We start from the raw sequence: 19066 nt of genomic DNA, 5'->3' as shown, positions 1-19066 counted from the left end.
GCCAAAGGAAGCGGCCGGGGTAAAAGACGTGTCGGCCACCATAGCCCGGTCCTGGATAAACGGCAGGAGTGTGGATGGATTGATGGATATACAGTGTTAAAATGCATGCATTAAGTTAGTCAATACACAACACATCCACATGGACACATCTGAAGATACTGAAGAACAGCCTTACACTCACCAAGACAAGCTGATATGGAAAACATGCGATTTAATAAACCGTGAACACCACAGATATCCGTTTAAAATGATAAAAATGGTGAAACACAGCAGGAGTGTGTATATCTATACTATAGCTATAGTATATTTACTATAGGTCTGACATACATGGGCTGTGTTTTCTACATGTGAACTGTCACTGATCTACGGATAGCCATTGCACTCATGCTAACAGGAATAATGCACATTACAAATACAATACAAATCAGGACAAATATTTAACATTTAAAGCAAAGTAACTACAATTATTAGTATAAATTAGATTTATTGTAAATAAAATGTGCATTCTGAACATATTTGAACTAAACCTGATAAATGTGTAATGGAAACAAAGCTGTTTTAGAGGTCTGAATTGTACCTGATATGACTGTATTTACAGATGTCACATTTATAGTGTTACAGTTCCTTGTTTTATGTCATTTATGTGAATAAGCATGTGTAGCTGTAGACATTTGTTTGTGATATCCAGCGTGGTTCTGCAGAAGAACACAGTGTTTTTGAGTCTACATGATGAGGACGTGTTTGCGGCGGTGCGACTGCACAGTAGCTCGTAGCGCGTGTGTGTATTGCTGAAATGGTGTCTGGACGCAGTGTGGTGTGGACAGCTGTCCGGCTCTCATGAGGTCACACACAGCATCCAACATGGCCTTCAGCTGGGCTTTATCTGCAGAGAGAGAGAGAGAGATGTAAAACCATGTGGCCTGCAGTAAGTGCTCCACGTATTTTTCTGCTTTACCTTCCTTACGGTGTCTCTTCCACTGGGTCAGCCAGAAGCCCTTTAGAGTCACATTCTGGAAGATCAAGGATTTCTGCTCGGGAGGAAATGCAATATAAATGTTAGTTGTTCATTGTTTAGTTTAGTTTTTGAGGAATGCTCTGGGATCAAGACAAGTTAAGCTGTCAATTAACACAGAATTTGCAATCATTTACCACTTATTTGCAGTAATTTACCACTTTTACTGGACGTATGGAACATTAAGATTTAAAAAGTACTGTATTACAACATTCCTTGGAATATTATATGCGTCAACATGTTTATGAGTAAAGTTATAATAAAGTTATACATATTTTAATGTAAAATAATAAAAAATTGCAATTCCATGCAAAGAAATGTATGACTGCACTGAACGTGTTAGATTCAAAAAATATAAAAATGTATATACCGGTATGTATATTAATTAGTAATTCTTAATTGGTTAAAGGGATAGTTCACCCTAAAATGAAAAGTATCCCATGATTTACTCACCCTGAACTTAAGCCATCCTAGGTGTATATGACTTTCTTCTTTCAGACGAATACAATCAGAGTTATATTAAAAAATGCCAAGCTTTATAATGGGAGGCAATTTTTTGGGAAGTCCATCAAAGTGCTCGACACAGCGTGGGGTTAATATAGGCCTTCTGAAGCGAAGCGATGCGTTCGTGTTAGAAAAATCTCCGTATTTAAAATTAAAATAACTAGCTTCCGTCAGACGGCCGTACGCAAGTCGACTTACGCCAGAAGAGTAACTCTTGATGATGTATGACGTAGATTTAGGAGTAGCGTAAGGCCGGTGACACACTGGATGCGTGGCGTAACCCCTCATTTACACTGCACACATCTGCGGTGCATTACGTCTGCAACAAGGTTTTATTCCGTCCTCCACGCGGTGCCAGCTCACGCTTCTGGTGTGCAAAGGCATGGAAAACGCCATGCAGCTGACACGCAAACGCCACGCTCACGCCACGCAGCCAGTGTGTCACCGGCCTAAGCTTTGACACCTCTCGCGGTTCAAACAACCTGGAGTGCGTTTCCCAAAAGCATCGTTAGACAACTATGTTCTCAAGTTCCGTCGTTATCAGCAGTTCATCGAGTCTGTGTTTCCCGAAACCATCAGTTAACGAACATTCGCAAACAGCATCTCAGACTTGTGTGTTTGGGACGACAGCTCTCGACCTGTGGTTAGAAGAAGAGTTTCTAGTTTGCATGACATGTGGACTTCATAAAGCCTTATCTTGAGCAAAATATGCAAGCTGACATTCAGTGCAACCTGTGTCTTTTATTTAGAATACATACAAATGTCATTTACTTCTTTTAGTTTCAAGCAAAATAACTGAGAAAAATGAGAAATAGTCCTCAGATGCCATGTCTGTAATTTATAGCAAAACATCTAGTGTTAATTCGATCTCAAACAGATTCATTAAAAGAAGTTATTACTCCACCACGTGCGTGACGTCATAAACCAACGTGGTTGAACGACCAATTTGTGACAGTACCGTTTTGGGAAACAGTCGTGATTAGCTAGTTGATTTCTTCAACAATGAATCGTACTACAGTAGTGAAGCAGCGAGTTACGTCGTTGTTCGGGAAACAGAAACACACCCCTGAGCTGGGCAACCGCGTTCGTCATTACATTGTGCATCAAGTTCAAGCTCTTCTGGCGAAGTCCGTCTGACGGAAGCTAGTTATTTTAGTCGATAAAGTTTTAAATATGGAGATTTTTCTTATACGAACGCATCGCTTTGCTTCAGAAGGCATTTATTAACCCCACGCTGTGTCGAGCACTTTGACGGACTTCCAAAAAATATACCCACTGACTCCCATTATAAAGCTTGGAAGAGCCAGGATATTGTCTAATATAACTCTGATTGTATTCGTCTGAAAGAAGAAAGTCATATAAACCTAGGATGGCTTCAGGGTGAGTACATCATGAGATACTTTTAATTTTTGGGTGAACTATCCCTTTAACCAATTAAGAATTACTAATATACATATATAATTTTATTTTTATTTTTTAAATATAACTCTGATTGTATTTGTCTGAAAGAAGAATGTCATATACACCTAGGATGGGCTTCAGGGTGAGTAAATCATGGGCTAATTTTCATTTTTGGGTGAACTATCCTTTTAATAGTTAATAATGATAATAATCTAATTCAATAATTATTGACTAGCCAATAAGGAACTGTCAAATTTGCTATTACTTATTGATTAGTTAATCCTCTATATTAGTTAGTAGTAGTAGCTGAAGTGTTAATAGCAGCTGTTACTGATTACACATGATTTGTGTTATTCAGTATTATTGTCTTTGGGACACAGACGCTGTCGTTCTGATCCAGAACGTTCCAGTAATGGTGAAATATCACCATGAACATCATAAACTCACAGCGGGGATCTGGAGGGGTCTTTTGGCCATCCCTCCGTATGTGACCATTGTGCCTCCATAACTGAAATAAAAGAGGACGGCCATTGATCACAATGAATTTCTGATAAACTACCCTGAAACTGCAGTACATACTCGCACTTACTCGAGGTTAGACAACACGAGTCCTCCGCTCAAGCCTCCGACACAGTTCAGGCCCAGTTTAGGTTTGGGAACCTCCTGCAAAAACGCAATGTCTGTGTTTACGCAATTCTGTAGAAATCACTGAAACCGAAGTGTTGAGCAGAATCCCCAACCTCAAAGACCCGATGAAGCCCCGATGACATCACTTCCTCTTCTGTCACGACATAATCAGCTCCCAGCGACTGAAGCTCATCCACCAACTCGCCACAGTTTGGTCTGAGTTCAAGAAATAGAATAAGAAATCCCTTTCAACCACACACTAGCCGCGTTTCCATTACCCTTCAAATTGCGCAAATTGAAATTGCGAGTTGAAAATACGCCCAATGGAAACACGTCAATTTCGCTAAAACTCCCATTTATCGCAAAAGAGTTTTCCCGCTCGCATGAGGAGGTTTTTCAGGCAATTCAAAAAAGAAATATTTCGCAAATCTGCAATGGAAACAGTTTTTGTGCATTTACAGTCACCTGACGTAGACGAGGCGGTGTGTTTGGACAGAATACGAGACAGAGCTCTTTATTAAACTCATATAAGACAAAAGAATTACAGGAATAATGGATTCTAAACCTCAAATAAATGCCACAATCAAGACCTCGCAGCAGATCTGAGGGAGAAACACCCAGAAACTCCTCATATGAGCCGCTCACAGTATAATAAGGGTCGTTCCTCACCATTAATGCTTGGAAAACACACACACATCTCCTTCCATTAATAATAATGGCCAGTGCAGTGGCTGGGATATAGTACAGAAACCTCATGGTTTTTGGAATGACTTTACTGATCGTGAGAGGAAAAAATTAAGTTTTAGTCGCATAACATCAGTTAATGGAAACGGCGTCATTGCGCAATAGTTTTTTGTCGGCATTTAGAAAAAATCGCAGAAGTTTTGCGCAAATCTGTAATGGAAACGCGCCTACTGTCTGGGACATTATAGCACGTGGGATTATTACACAGAGCTTCTTCTGTAATGTGTTCGCTGGCTTCAGACCTGTCTCTGATGATGTTGATGGTCTTTAGGCCCAGCGCTGCGGCGATCTGAACCACAGCCTGTCCCACGGCACTGTTAGAGGCGTTCTGAATCACTGTACAACCTATCGCAACAAATCACTGGTCACTTTTTATTTCTGTAAGATACCAATATTTTACCCAAGAGTGAGTTTTCGTACCAGGGGCGAGTGTGTGGAAGTCGTTCAGCATCCGGTAGGCAGTGCAGGGGTTCACGAAGACCGTGGCGGCTCCCAGAAGAGAGATGTCTTTAGGAACAGACATGAGCTCATCCTCTTCACACACAGCACCTGTCCTCCATGTGCCTGACACACACACGTGCACAACGTCACTCAAATGAAATGATGTAATGATGCAGTTGTTGTCTTTACCCAGCAGGGGCCGGTTTCACAAAGCTATTTTAGAGCGGTCTATAGTGTTAGACAAGTCTAACATGTGCTCATAGACTAGGCTAATGCAAGTTAGACTGTTTTACAAAAATAAAGACTGACTTCATTTAGACCAAAAACATTAGACACCTTACCTAACTAACTTGGGTCTAAGACTCCGTTACCTTGGCAACCAGCAGTAACAATCAGTTACAAACAGCCAAAAGAAAAGGGAAAATGGCTCATAATTTACACATTTCTTCTTGTTACTACATTCTCCGCTAAATTTCCCAAGTAAAATGTCCCTGTAACTGTTACACTCCTCCAACAAACACGTTCTCCGCTGGGGTAAACTGCACTGAGCGGTTGAATGCGCTTACTCGATCCGCCATGTTTTTTGTTTTGAAAAGTGTCTTAATTTACCCAGAATGCATTGCAGTGTAGTCCTACTTAAGATAGTCAGAGTCTTAAGTGCTTTGTGCAACGCTCTGATTTAGATGTCTATCTGAAGTCTGACTATCTACTATATCTAAGCCATAGTTAAAGTCTATCTCTGTGAAACCGGCCCCAGGACAGTTTTAAACTGTGATCTGGCAGGACTGTATCCAGTAAGAAAGAGTCATTTTTCTATGGCCATGAAAAATATCCTTTCTTAGAGTTGATCGGTCGATTAATACCGAGTGTTCGCCAGACGAACAGGTTAATTGATTATAATATTAATTCTGATCCAAATATTAATAATGAATTATAACCAGTTATGATTAGTTATTCGTATTTCCCTTGAACTGATTTGCTACGATAATGTAGATTTTTGGTAAGTTGCATGGAAACCAATGCGGGTCTAATATGAAGTGTAACACATAAGTTGTACTTTTTTTTTTTATTACACAACATGATTTAAGGTTTTGATGTTGAAAAAGTCAATAGCTCCTTACCAAAGCCAGCATCTACGGGCACGACCCAATCACCAGGCCGGAGAGATGTGACATCACTGCCCACCTCCAGCACCTCCCCCACGCCCTCATTCCCCCCCACCGCTGGGACGGGGCACAAGATTGGGTACGAACCTACAGTATGGACATATAACCCGTTATAGTCAATTCACCACGTTCAGCCTCCATTGTACCAAAGAGTGGAATAGAATTTCTACAAAACATCTGATTTAAACAGCACTAGAGAGAACGAATATCAGAAGAGACACGTTTACCCTGGATCATGTTCAGGTCTGCAGGATTGACAGGAGCTGCGAGCATGCGGATTCTCACTGAACCATCTTTCACTGGAGGCAACGGCAGCTGCTCCATCCTGAAGACACATGACACAAGTGTCCTACAGTTAATCCAGCGCTTACCAAAGAGCACGGCATGGAGTCTACACTACAATACACCAATATTTCAAGTATTTTTCAGATATTTCATAACAAAATGTGAAAAATTATCCCCAGACAGCAACATAGTGTCGGCCCAGATCCGGCCCACATCTGGTAAACATGGTTTCCACCCGTGCCGGATCTGGGCCGACACTATGTTACTGTCTGGGCTGGTTTCTTTAATAATCTCGAATGTAATGTCTCTTAAAAAAAAAAAAAACTTGACAAAAAACAATTTGATTCAGATGGCTGGACAATGCTAATCATGACCTGTCCATTCATGGATGTTACAGTCTGTTATTCATTCATCACAACTAAAAGTCACATTATAATTAAAACTAAACATCACTGTTGTACAACATAACCCAGACAGCAACATCGTGTCGGCCCAGATCCGGCCCACATCTGGTACAGTACATGTGGATCTCCCACCAGTTCCAGATGTGGGCCGACACGATGTTTCTGTCTGGGAATCCACTGCTATGAGTGGATAAAGAGACTGATATGTCCGTACCTCAGAGTATCGATGTTGTGCGAGTGTTCTCTGTAAACCACAGCGGAGCAGCGGTGAGTCTCTCTCCACACAGCAGAGCATCTCTGCCGGACCCTCAGCAGGACCGCCCCGTCACGGGCAGCGCTGAGCAGACTTCTGATCCACATGACTCCTTCTCTTCTGCTGTCCGCTAACTGTGAGATTAAAGGCTGACAACATTTGTGCACTTCCTTTTAATAGTTCTGCTTTCACTCTTTCAGACAGGAAACCACACTTTGTTAACTGATTTTATTTAATGAAGGCAAGCTGGGGTTTTTTCATGCATTTGCGCCGTAGAGACCCCCCCCCCCCCCCCCCTCATTACAGCCACGCAATTCAGACCCATGTAACCTTTTATTCAAATAAATAAGCTACACATTTTTAGACATGCCTACCAGTGACATTTTCCACACGACAGCAAAACTAGGCCTACTATAGCCAAAGACTTAACTATAGTCTAACTATAAGGTTAAAATGTTATTAAAGAAAAGCAAACACTCGGTAATAAAATAAGAACAAATAAACTTCATTACAAGCAATGGCCAAAACCAAGATTAAAAAGATTAAATAAACACAGCTTTAAGATTTTCAGGTAGGTGTAATAGTAGCCTATTCACGTGCAGATATTGAATAATCAAATGTAGAATAACAGTAATTTATTCTGGGATAATTTTTGGTGGTATAAATATAATTTATTCTGAAGCAATTTTCTCATCAGTGCACTATAAGCTATAAATATTTGTGATATTTACCCCAGGGCTATTTACATTTACAAAGGCCAAAAAAAGACTGAACACACCTGTGTACATCAGGTGAGGAACCAACCAGTGTGAAGATTACAAATAAAATCAGGAAAAAGGCTGAAATTGACACATGTGAATTCAATTCAATTTTATTTGTATAGTGCTTTTCACAATACATACTGTTTCAAAGCAGCTTTACAGAAAGTGCATTTCAGAAATGTACATAGAAAAATACAGTTAGTTAATCATGTATTAATTTAGGGCATAACATCGCTGGCGTTGAGTCGTCTCTTCACAGGCGTCGAGTCGTCTCTTCACAGGCGTCGAGTCGTCTCTTCACAGGCGTCGAGTCGTCTCTTCACAGGCGTCGAGTCGTCTCTTCACAGGCGTCGAGTCGTCTCTTCACAGGCGTCGAGTCGTCTCTTCATGGGTGTTGGGGCATCTGAAGTCTCCATGAGAGGCTGGATACAAACTGGAGCTGACGAACTCTATTTACCTCGGGACAAGCGTCCCGAGATAACAACAGAAAAGCAGATGGGAAATAATTAGCATAGCTGCTGTTCATAATATTAATGCATTCGATCTGATTCAACTGTATAAAAGTATAAAAGGTAAGTATTATGTGAATGCTTGGCTGAAGAGATGCGTCTTTAATCTAGTTTTAAACTGGGACAGCGAGTCTGAGCCTCGAACAATATCAGGAAGGCCATTCCAGAGTTTAGGAGCTAAATGTGAAAACGCCCTCCCTCCTTTAGTGGACTTAGATATCCTAGGAATGACCAGAAGCCTCGAATTTAGTGATCTTAAAGAGCGCGATAGATTGTAGGGCGATAGAAGTTCCGTTAAATACCCAGGAGCTAAGCCGTTTAGGGCTTTATAGGTCAGTAGTAATACTTTGTAATTGATACGGAACTTTATAGGTAACCAGTGTAGAAACGATAGAATTGGTGTTATATGATCATATTTTCTTGATCTAGTAAAAACTCTAGCAGCTGCATTTTGGACTAACTGTAGCTTGTTTATTGAGGATGCAGGACAACCGGCTAATAAAGCATTACAGTAATCTAGTCTCGAGGTCATGAATGCATGAACTAACTTTTCTGCATCAGAAACTGATAGCATGTTACGTAGCTTAGCAATGTTTCTAAGGTGGAAAAAGGCTGTTCTTGTAACATATGAAATATGATTTTCGAAAGACAAGTTGCGGTCTAGTATAACACCCAGGTCTTTTACTGTAGTGGATAAAGTAACAGGACATCCTTCTAAATTAAAGTTGTATTGTAAGAGGTTTTGTGGGCAGTTTTTTGGACCAATAAGCAATACCTCCGTTTTATCTGAATTTAATAGCAGAAAATTACACGTCATCCAGTATTTTATATCTTTAACACACACAGTAAACTCCATAGTTTACTGACGTTATCTTTGAACAGACAAATGGTAGCGGTCTGATAAGTACGATCTAAACCAGCTTAATGCCTGTCCATGAACACCAGTGTAGTTTAGTAGTCGATCTAAGAGTATTGTGTGATCTATAGTGTCGAACGCAGCACTAAGATCGAGTAAAACTAGTATTGAGATACAGCCTTGGTCAGAAGCTAGAAGTAAATCATTTGTATTTGAAATAACATGAACCAAATTAATAATGACTCACTGTCATCAAAACTGTAGAGATCTGGCACAGACGGCAATTCTTGATCCTGGAGGGACCTGGGACACACAGAGACTCCAGATCTTCTAGACCTGTCCTGGCACACACCAACTCAGGTTCTGCAGGATCTGCGTCCGGCGTTTGCTTGATCCTGGAGGGACCTGGAACACACAGAGACTCCCGCGGGCCGGGTCGGGCTGATATTTCCCGCCACTATCCTCCTACTATCCATTACTTTATTAGCCTAATTGACCCTTCGCTAAGCCACACCCGAAAACCGCCACAGGTCAATCGTGGCTTAGCAACTGTAACTAGGCGCGGGAATTCTGGCAAGCTTTCGAGCGAGGGAAACATGCCGAAGTGTTGTGCGTATGGATTGTGCAAATTTTTTCCCTTCCTGAACAGTAAAACCCAAGGGGAGAAATGCCAGGCATGGATCAAGCAGTGTGGGAGGCCCCATTCACAACTAAATGTCTGCAGGATTAACAAAAACACCTACGTTTGCTCCACGACGTGCGAGCAGTAGCCTGCCGCGTTAAAAATATAAGCGGGAGAATCCAAAGTCCTAATTGTTGGTGATTTTAATATATATGTAGATAACAAAAAAGATGCATTGGGATTGGCATTTAAAGACATTCTTAACTCTATTGGAGTTAGACAACATGAGTCAGGACCTACTCATTGTCGTAATCATACTCTAGATGTAATCTCCGTGTTACAAATATGTTAGACCTATCACTTCTGCCACTAAAGATTGCTTTATTAATAATCTTCCTGATCAGTTTCATCATCACAGCATCCCAGATATCTTAGAAGAACGTCTCGGTTACATATGGTAACCCTCGTTCCCTGAGGGAGGGAACAGAGACGTACGTCGTGGTGAACGACAGATAGGAATCACGCTAGAGAGGCCAATCTACTTCGAGTGAAACTAAAACAAGCCAATACACATAACGAGCAGCTGGTGCGATTGCACTTCAGTTTTTTGCTGAGGAGCAAAGCCTGAAAAGCTGGTCGCCCCGGCGGGTAGCAGCAGATGTGGCGACGGGACGTACGTCTCCTTTCCCTCCCTCAGGGAACGAGGGTTACCATATGTAACCGAGACGTTCCCTTATCGGTCGGTCACTCTCGACGTATGTCGTGGTGAACGACAGATAGGAATCCCTACCAAAGTGCCACAGCTGCTGCACCCCATCCAGCGCCCTGTGTAAGCCTCCACACCTTCTTGCCTGGAAGGACGATAGGAGAGGGCTTACACCGAGAGTATTCGTCACTGTTGTTCCGTGATAACCCATACAGTGAGATTATTGGATAACACTGGGAAAGCGTGCCCGATCTGAGGGAGGGGAACACTACGGGAGCCACATTCTTAAGTTTATTAATAAACTTCCTGATCAGTTTCATCATCTCAGCATCCCAGATAGCTTAGAAGAACTCGATATTACGACAGAAACTTTTAACTCTCTCTTTTCCAGCACTTTAGACACAGTTGCTCCGTTGCGCTTAAAGAAGATTAAAGAAAATAGTCCAGCGCCGTGGTACAACGAGCGCACTCAGGCCCTTAAGAGAGCAGCCATAAAAATGGAGCGCAACTGGAAGCAAACAAAACTAGAGGTATTTCGCATTTCATGGAAAGAGAGCTCGATTGCATACAGAGAGGCCTTAAAAGCTGCTAGATCTGCTTATTTTTCAACCCTATTGAAAAAAATAAACAAAACCCTAGGTATTTATTTCAAACAGTGAAGCTTCAAGCCCAGACGTTTCCAAGCAGCACAGTAGTAATGACTTTATGAACTTCTTCACTTATAAGATTGATAATATCAGGGAGAAAATTATTACTATGCAACTGTCTTATTACAGTATCGCATCAGGGAGTGCATTGTAGTCTCCCTAAGGAAAAATTTGATTCATTCATTGCTATAGCAGAGGAAGAATTCGCTAAACTCATTAAATCATCTAAATCGACAACATGTATGTTAGACCCTATACCGACTAAGCTACTGAAAGAGATGCTTCCAGAGGTAATAGATCCTCTTCTTAATATCATTAATTAATCTTTGTCATTAGGATACGTACCAAAAACTTTTAAGCTGGCTATGATTAAACCGCTTGGTAAAAAAACACAACTGGATTGTACAGAATTAGTCAATTACAGGCCGATCTCGAATCTACCTTTTCTGTCAAAGATACTAGAAAAGGCGGTATCCTCACAACTATGTTCCTTTTTAGAAAGAAATGGTATCTGCGAGGATTTTCAGTCAGGATTTAGACCATACCATAGTACTGAGACTGCTCTCATTAGAGTTACAAATGATTTGCTCTTATCATCCGATCGTAGTTGTATCTCGCTATTAGTGTTACTCGATCTTACTGCTGCATTTCATACTATTGGCAACAACATTTTTTTAAATAGACTCGAAAATGATGTTGGCATTAGTGGAATTGCATTAGCATGGTTTAAATCATACTTATCTGACCGTTATCAAGTTTGTGGCAGTAAATGAAGAGATGTCTTATCGCTCACAAGATCAGTATGGTGTACCACAAGGCTCAGTACTAGGACCGTTGCTGTTCACTCTGTACATGCTACCCTTGGGAGATATCATTAGGAAGCATGGAATTAGTTTTCACTGTTATGCTGATGATACTCAGCTCTATATTTCTCCACGCCCCGACGAAACTTACCAATTCACAAAATTAACGGAATGCATAGTTGGTATAAAAAACTGGATGACTAGTAATTTCCTACTACTAAATTCTAAAAAAACTGAGATTCTAATTATTGGACAAAAAACGTCTTCACGTAATAACCTAGAATACTGTCTAACACTTGATGGCTGCTCTGTCGAGTCTTCATCGTTGGTTAGGAACCTGGGTGTGCTCTTTGATACCAATCTTTCATTTGAAAGTCACGCGTCTAGAATCTGATAAATCCCATCACATAGAGCCTCTTTCACCTAGATATCATCATATAGAGACTGTGTCTGTTCCCCGAATTAGGACATATAAAAAAACGTCCAAACCCATCTAAGGGTAAAAATGTAAATGATGTTCAACAAATAAAAAACAGATATAATACAAATGAGCAAATGATAAAGCTTGGGTTGCTGAATATTAGATCCCTTACTTCAAAAGCACTTATTGTTAATGATATTATTACAGACTATAATCTAGATGTGCTGTGTTTGACAGAAACCTGGCTAAAACCAAACGATTGCATTACTTTAAATGAGACCACCCCGCAAGATTACTGTTATAAACATGAACCTCGTCTGAAAGGCAAAGGGGGAGGTGTTGCTGTAATTTATAGTAATATTTTTAGAATTACTAAGAAGTCTAGTTTCAAGTATAATTCGTTTGAAGTGTTGGTGCTTAATATAGCAATATATAGTGTAAATGATAAATCACGTTTGAGATTTGTGCTGGCTACTGTATATAGGCCACCAGGGCACCATACAGACTTTATCAAAGTCTGTATCGGAATCAGAATCACTGTTGATGCCGTTGAAATTCTGCAGCAGAGCGATGACATCTCAGATAATTTTCTAAACTAAAGATTGCTTTATTAATAATCTTCCTGATCAGTTTCATCATCACAGCATCCCAGATATCTTAGAAGAACGTCTCGGTTACATATGGTAACCCTCGTTCCCTGAGGGAGGGAACAGAGACGTACGTCGTGGTGAACGACAGATAGGAATCACGCTAGAGAGGCCAATCTACTTCGAGTGAAACTAAAACAAGCCAATACACATAACGAGCAGCTGGTGCGATTGCACTTCAGTTTTTTGCTGAGGAGCAAAGCCTGAAAAGCTGGTCGCCCCGGCGGGTAGCAGCAGATGTGGCGACGGGACGTACGTCTCCTTTCCCTCCCTCAGGGAACGAGGGTTACCATATGTAACCGAGACGTTCCCTTATCGGTCGGTCACTCTCGACGTATGTCGTGGTGAACGACAGATAGGAATCCCTACCAAAGTGCCACAGCTGCTGCACCCCATCCAGCGCCCTGTGTAAGCCTCCACACCTTCTTGCCTGGAAGGACGATAGGAGAGGGCTTACACCGAGAGTATTCGTCACTGTTGTTCCGTGATAACCCATACAGTGAGATTATTGGATAACACTGGGAAAGCGTGCCCGATCTGAGGGAGGGGAACACTATGGGAGCCACATTCTTAAGGAGAGTTATGTGGGAACAGACATATGGACTTCCAATAACAGATGAACTAGAGGAATTAACTAGCACTATGAGCACCATTCTCTCTGGAACATTGGATATTGTTGCACCTATTAGATTAAAAAAGGTCAGAGAAAAAAGTAAAGCACCGTGGTACAACAATACTACGCATGTTCGAAAGAGAGAAACCCGTATTTTAGAGCGTAAATGGAAACAAACTAATTTAGAGGTCTTTAGAATCGCGTGGAAAGACAGTATGTCACGTTATAAAAAGGCCCTAAAAGCGGCCAGGGCTGAGCACCTCCGCAAACTAATAGGAAATAACCAAAATAATCCAAGGTTTTTATTTAACACCGTGGCTAGACTAACAAATAAACAGACGTCACCCGAACAAAATATCCCGTTACAGTTCAGTAGTAATGATTTTATGAAGTTCTTCACTGAGAAAATAGAAAGCATCAGAACCACAATTGTAAACGTTCAATCTTCAATTGCGCCTTATAATTCAGCCTCAATTATCACCCCGCAAGAACAATTACAGTGCTTTACAACTATAGAACAAAAAGAGTTAAATAAACTTATCACTTCATCTAAAACAACAACATGTTTATTAGATCCTATACCAACTAAGCTACTGAAAGAAGTGTTACCTGTAGTGGAAGAGCCTCTCCTCAATATTATTAACTCGTCTTTATCTTTAGGTCATGTTCCAAGAACATTTAAACTGGCAGTTATAAAACCTCTCATTAAGAAACCACAATTAGATCATAATAACCTAGCAAATTATAGACCCATTTCAAATCTTCCATTTATGTCTAAAATGTTAGAAAAAGTGGTGTCCGCTCAATTGTGTTCTTTCTTGCAAGAAAATGATATCTATGAAAAGTTTCAGTCTGGTTTCAGGCCGCACCATAGCACTGAAACTGCGCTCGTTAAAATCACAAATGATTTACTTTTAGCTTCTGACCAAGGCTGTATCTCAATACTAGTTTTACTTGATCTTAGTGCTGCGTTCGATACTATAGATCACACAATACTCTTAGATCGACTACAAAATTATACTGGTGTTCAAGGACAAGCATTAAGCTTGTTCAGATCATACTTATCTGACCGCTACCATTTTGTCTATTTAAATGGAGAAAAATCGATCATAACTCCAGTAAACTATGGAGTGCCGCAGGGATCTGTGTTAGGCCCTCTGTTATTCTCAGTATATATGATGCCACTTGGAAATATTATAAGGAAACATGGAATTAGTTTCCATTGTTATGCTGATGACACTCAAATATATATTTCATCACGGCCAGATGAAAACGCTAAATTATCCAAATTGACAGAGTGTGTTAAAGATATAAAAGATTGGATGACGCGTAATTTTCTTTTATTAAATCCAGACAAAACAGAGGTACTAATCATCGGTTCAAAAAAACGCCCACAAAACCTCTCGCAATACAACTTTAACATCGTAGGATGTCCTGTTACTTTATCCTCTACAGTAAAAGACCTGGGTGTTATACTCGACTGCAACCTGTCTTTCGAAAATCATATTTCATATGTTACAAAAACTGCCTTTTTCCACCTTAGAAACATTGCTAAGCTACGTAATATGCTATCAGTTTCTGATGCAGAAAAGTTAGTTCATGCATTCATGACCTCGAGACTAGATTACTGTAATGCATCCTCAATAAACAAGCTACAGTTAGTCCAAAATGCCGCCGCTAGAGTTCTTACTAGATCAAGAAAATATGATCATATAACACCGATTTTATCATCACTGCATTGGTTACCTATAAAGTTCCATATTAATTACAAGGTATTGCTACTGACTTATAAAGCCCTAAACGGCTTAGCTCCAGTCTATTTAACGGATCTTCTATCGCACTATAATCCATCGCGCACTTTAAGATCACTAAATTCAAGGCTTTTGGTCATACCTAGGATATCCAGATCCACCAAAGGAGGGAGAGCATTTTCACATTTAGCTCCAAAACTCTGGAATAGCCTTCCTGATAGTGTTCGTTGCTCAGACTCGCTCTCCCAGTTTAAAACTAGATTAAAGTCGCATCTCTTCAGCCAGGCATTCATATAATATTTTTAATCTTACAGTTCAAATTACAATCCGGCCTCTAGATAATAAACGCCAGAGGAGAACTGGCCCCCGACTGAGCCTGGGTTCTCCCAAGGTTTTTTTTTCTCCATTGGGTCACCTGATGGCGTTTTAGGACACCATTAGGTCACTTGATGGAGTTTTTCGGTTCCTTGCCACTGTTGCCTTTGGCTTGCTCAGTTGGGGATATTCTGGGGATATTTAATTTGATTTTATCAATCAATAAATTCCACTAGAAACAAACCTTGTTGTATTATTTTAATTTAATACTGTAAAGCTGCTTTGATACAATCTGTATTGTGAAAAGCGCTATACAAATATACTTGACTTGACTAACCCGAGGGTTGTACTGCATATGAATAGTGGGTGACTTAGCCCAAGGGAAAGACACAGGCTTCCATTTAGGAGCAGCCGTGGAGAATATACACATATGGGATCCCCGTAGGGTCACACATATGGGACCCAGCCTAGACCTGGTTCTCAAGGATTCAGCGGATAAAGGCCGGAGGGTGTTGGAGGACTCAACAGGTTTGACTCTGGAGCAATAAGGATGCACAGTAGGGTGCAGCAAGCCGACAGAGTCGGTACTCACAGTGCTTCTACCCGTTTAGGGTGAGAACACGGGAGGACACGGGCTCTACACGTAGGCTATAGTATCTAGCGAACGTGTTAGGTGTCGCCCAGCCCGCAGCTGTACATCTGTTAGCGAGGAGCCACGTGCCAGCGCCCATGAGGATGCAACGCCTCTCGTGGAGTGTGCATGCAACCTGAGCGGGCAGGGCACGCCTTGAGCTTGGTAAGCCAAGGCGATGGCATCCACTATCCAGTGGGCCATCCTCTGCTTGGAGACAGCTTTTCCCTTCTGCTGGACTCTGTAACAGACAAAGAGCTGGTCTGAGGTCCTGACGCTTTGAGTTCTGTCCACGTACATACGCAAAGCGCGAATGGGACAGAGCAAAGCCAGGGCTGGGTCTGCCTCCTCCAGAGGCAGCGCTTGCAGTTTCACTACCTGATCTCTAAAGGGAGTGGTAGGAACCTTGGGCACATAGCCAGGCCGGGGTCTCAGTACAACATGGTTGTCACCCGGCCCGAACTCTAGGCACGATTCGTCGACCGAAAATGCTTGCAGGTCCCCTACCCTCTTGATCGAGGCCAGTGCAATCAGCAGCAAAGTCTTCAAGGAGAGAAGCTTTAAGTCTGCTGACTGCAAAGGCTCAAAGGGAGCATCCTGAAATGCTCGAAGCACCAGGGAAAGGTCCCAAGAGGGTATAGAGGGGGGACGAGGAGGATTTAATCGTCTCGCTCCCCTAAGGAACCTGACGACCAAGTCGTGCTTTCCAACTGTTTTGCCATCTATGTGGTTGGCAGCATGTACTTTGAGGGTGAAGGGAGACAGCCTACGCTCCAACCCTTGCCGCAAGAAGGAAAGCACAGACCCTATCGAACATCTTCGGGGGTCCTCTCTGCAAGAGGAACACCACTCGACGAACAGGTTCCACTTCAGGGCGTACGCACGTCTCGTAGACAGCGCTCGCGCAGAAGTGATGGTGTTAAGTACCTCTGGGGGTAAGTCACCTAGAACCTCCGCGTCCCGTCCAGGGACCAGACATGGAGTTTCCAGAGGTCCGGACGCGGGTGCCATAGGGTGCCCCGTCTCTGAGTCAGAAGATCCTTCCTCAGAGGAATGGGCCAAGGAGGGACTGTCACGAGGAGCATGAGTCATGGGAACCAAGTCCGGGTGGGCCAATAGGGAGCCACCAGAAGGACCTACTCCTCGTCCTCCCTGACTTTGCACAGTGTCTGTGCAAGTAGGCTCACTGGGGGAAACACATATTTGCGAAGGCCCCGGGGCCAGCTGTGTGCCAGTGCGTCCGTGCCGAGTGTTCCCTCGGTCAGGGAGTAAAACAGCTGGCAGTGGGAGGTCTCTGAGGAGGCAAACAGGTCTACCTAAGTCTCCCCGAACGCTCTCCAAATCAGCTGAACCACCTGGGGGTGGAGTCGCCATTCTCCCGGAAGCACAGCTCGTGATAGCTCGTCGGCCACACGGTTGAGCACACCGGGGACATACATGGCTCGAAGCGACCTCAGATGCTTCTGACTCCAGAGAAGGAGATGGCGGGCGAGTTGCGATATGCGACGGGAGCGTAGACCACCTTGTCGGTTGATGTACGCAACGGTCGCAGTGTTGTCCGTACGGACCAGCACATCTCTGCCCTGAAGCGGCCTTTTTAAGCGGCTCAGAGCGAGACGTACTGCAAGCAACTCGATGCAGTTGATGTGCCAATGTAGTTGGGGGTCCGTCCACACCCCTGACACTGCATGCCCATTGTACGTGGCACCCCAGCCGGTGGCAGAGGCATCTGTGAATACCACAGCATGCCTGGACACCTGTTCCAAGGGGACTCCTGCCCGGAGAAATGAGGGGTCTGACCACGAACTGAAGGTCTGGCGGCACTCCGGTGTGATTACCACCCGGTGAGTGCCGTAATGCCACGCCCATCTCGGGACTCGGCCGAGAAGCCAGTGCTGAAGTGGTCTCATATGGAGCAGTCCAAGCGGGGTTACCGCAGCGATCGACCTGAAGGCACGACGTACTTTCATGTCTCGATTCTTCCTCGACACAGGCCGTTTCTGCGCTTTGCGTTCGAGGGTCGAGCATATCAGTACAAGGTACTGCCCTTCGGGCTGGCCCTGTCTCCCCATGTCTTCACGAAAGTCACGGAGGGGACCCTTGTTCCCATGAGAGAACAGGGCGTTCGCATTCTCAACTATCTTGACGACTGGCTTATACTAGCACACTCTCGAGATCAGTTCGTGCTCAGGCACCTCAGCCAGCTGGGCCTTCAGGTCAACTGGGAAAAGAGCAAACTCGCCCCCGTGCAGAGGATCTCTTTTCTCGGTATGGAGTTGGATTCGGTCGCACAGACAGCGCGCCTCACAGAGCAACACGCTCAGTCGGTGCTGAACTGCTTGAACACGTTCAAACGCAGGACGGCGGTCCCACTGAAATTCTTTCAGAGGCTCCTGGGGCATAAGGCATCGGCAGCAGCGGTAACTCCGCTCGGGCTGCTTCATATGAGACCGCTTCAGCACTGGCTTTACTGCCGAGTCCCAAGATGGGCGTGGCATCAAGGCACTCACCGGGTGGCAATCACACCGGAGTGCCGCCAGACCTTCAGTTCGTGGTCAGACCCCTCGTTCCTCCGGGCAGGAGTCCCCTTGGAACAGGTGTCCAGGCATGCTGTGGTCTTCACAGATGCCTCTGCCACCGGCTGGGGTGCCACGTACAACGGGCATGCAGTGTCAGGGGTGTGGACGGGCCCCCAACTGCATTGGCACATCAACTGCCTCGAGTTGCTTGCAGTACGTCTCGCTCTGAGCCGCTTAAAAAGGCCGCTTCAGGGCAGAGACGTGCTGGTCCGTACGGACAACACTGCAACCGTTGCGTACATCAACCGACAAGGTGGTCTACGCTCCCGTCGCATATCGCAACTCGCCCGCCATCTCCTTCTCTGGAGTCAGAAGTATCTGAGGTCGCTTCGAGCCATGTATGTCCCCGGTGTGCTCAACCGTGTGGC

At 43.4% G+C, this 19066-nt stretch overlaps 2 protein-coding genes across 3 annotated transcripts in view; one reads left to right on the top strand and one right to left on the bottom strand.

Moving 5' to 3' along the window:
* The window catches only part of LOC311304860 (dynein axonemal intermediate chain 1-like), a 674193-nt gene that overhangs the window by 603863 nt on the left and 51264 nt on the right, over nucleotides 1-19066 (top strand). The window lies entirely within an intron of this gene.
* On the bottom strand, nucleotides 195-6989 carry LOC311304385 (enoyl-[acyl-carrier-protein] reductase, mitochondrial). Of its 2 annotated transcripts, none has more exons than XM_084431353.1 (10): nucleotides 6799-6989; nucleotides 6123-6220; nucleotides 5851-5982; nucleotides 4709-4852; nucleotides 4531-4633; nucleotides 3658-3760; nucleotides 3507-3580; nucleotides 3365-3425; nucleotides 956-1028; nucleotides 195-883 (listed from the first exon to the last, which is right to left on the bottom strand). In XM_084431353.1, exons 1-10 carry the CDS (start codon nucleotides 6942-6944, stop codon nucleotides 723-725), a joined length of 1095 nt encoding a protein of 364 aa, XP_084287479.1. In that variant the 5' UTR covers nucleotides 6945-6989; the 3' UTR covers nucleotides 195-722. The 2 variants fall into 2 exon arrangements, with proteins under 2 accessions (XP_084287479.1, XP_084287480.1); XM_084431354.1 differs by having other exon boundaries at nucleotides 965-1028.

The sequence above is a fragment of the Rutilus rutilus genome (assembly GCF_951802725.1).
Source record: "Rutilus rutilus genome assembly, chromosome: 15".
Classification (NCBI taxonomy): Eukaryota; Metazoa; Chordata; class Actinopteri; order Cypriniformes; family Leuciscidae; genus Rutilus; species Rutilus rutilus.
This window is presented reverse-complemented; position numbering and strand designations above follow the sequence as displayed.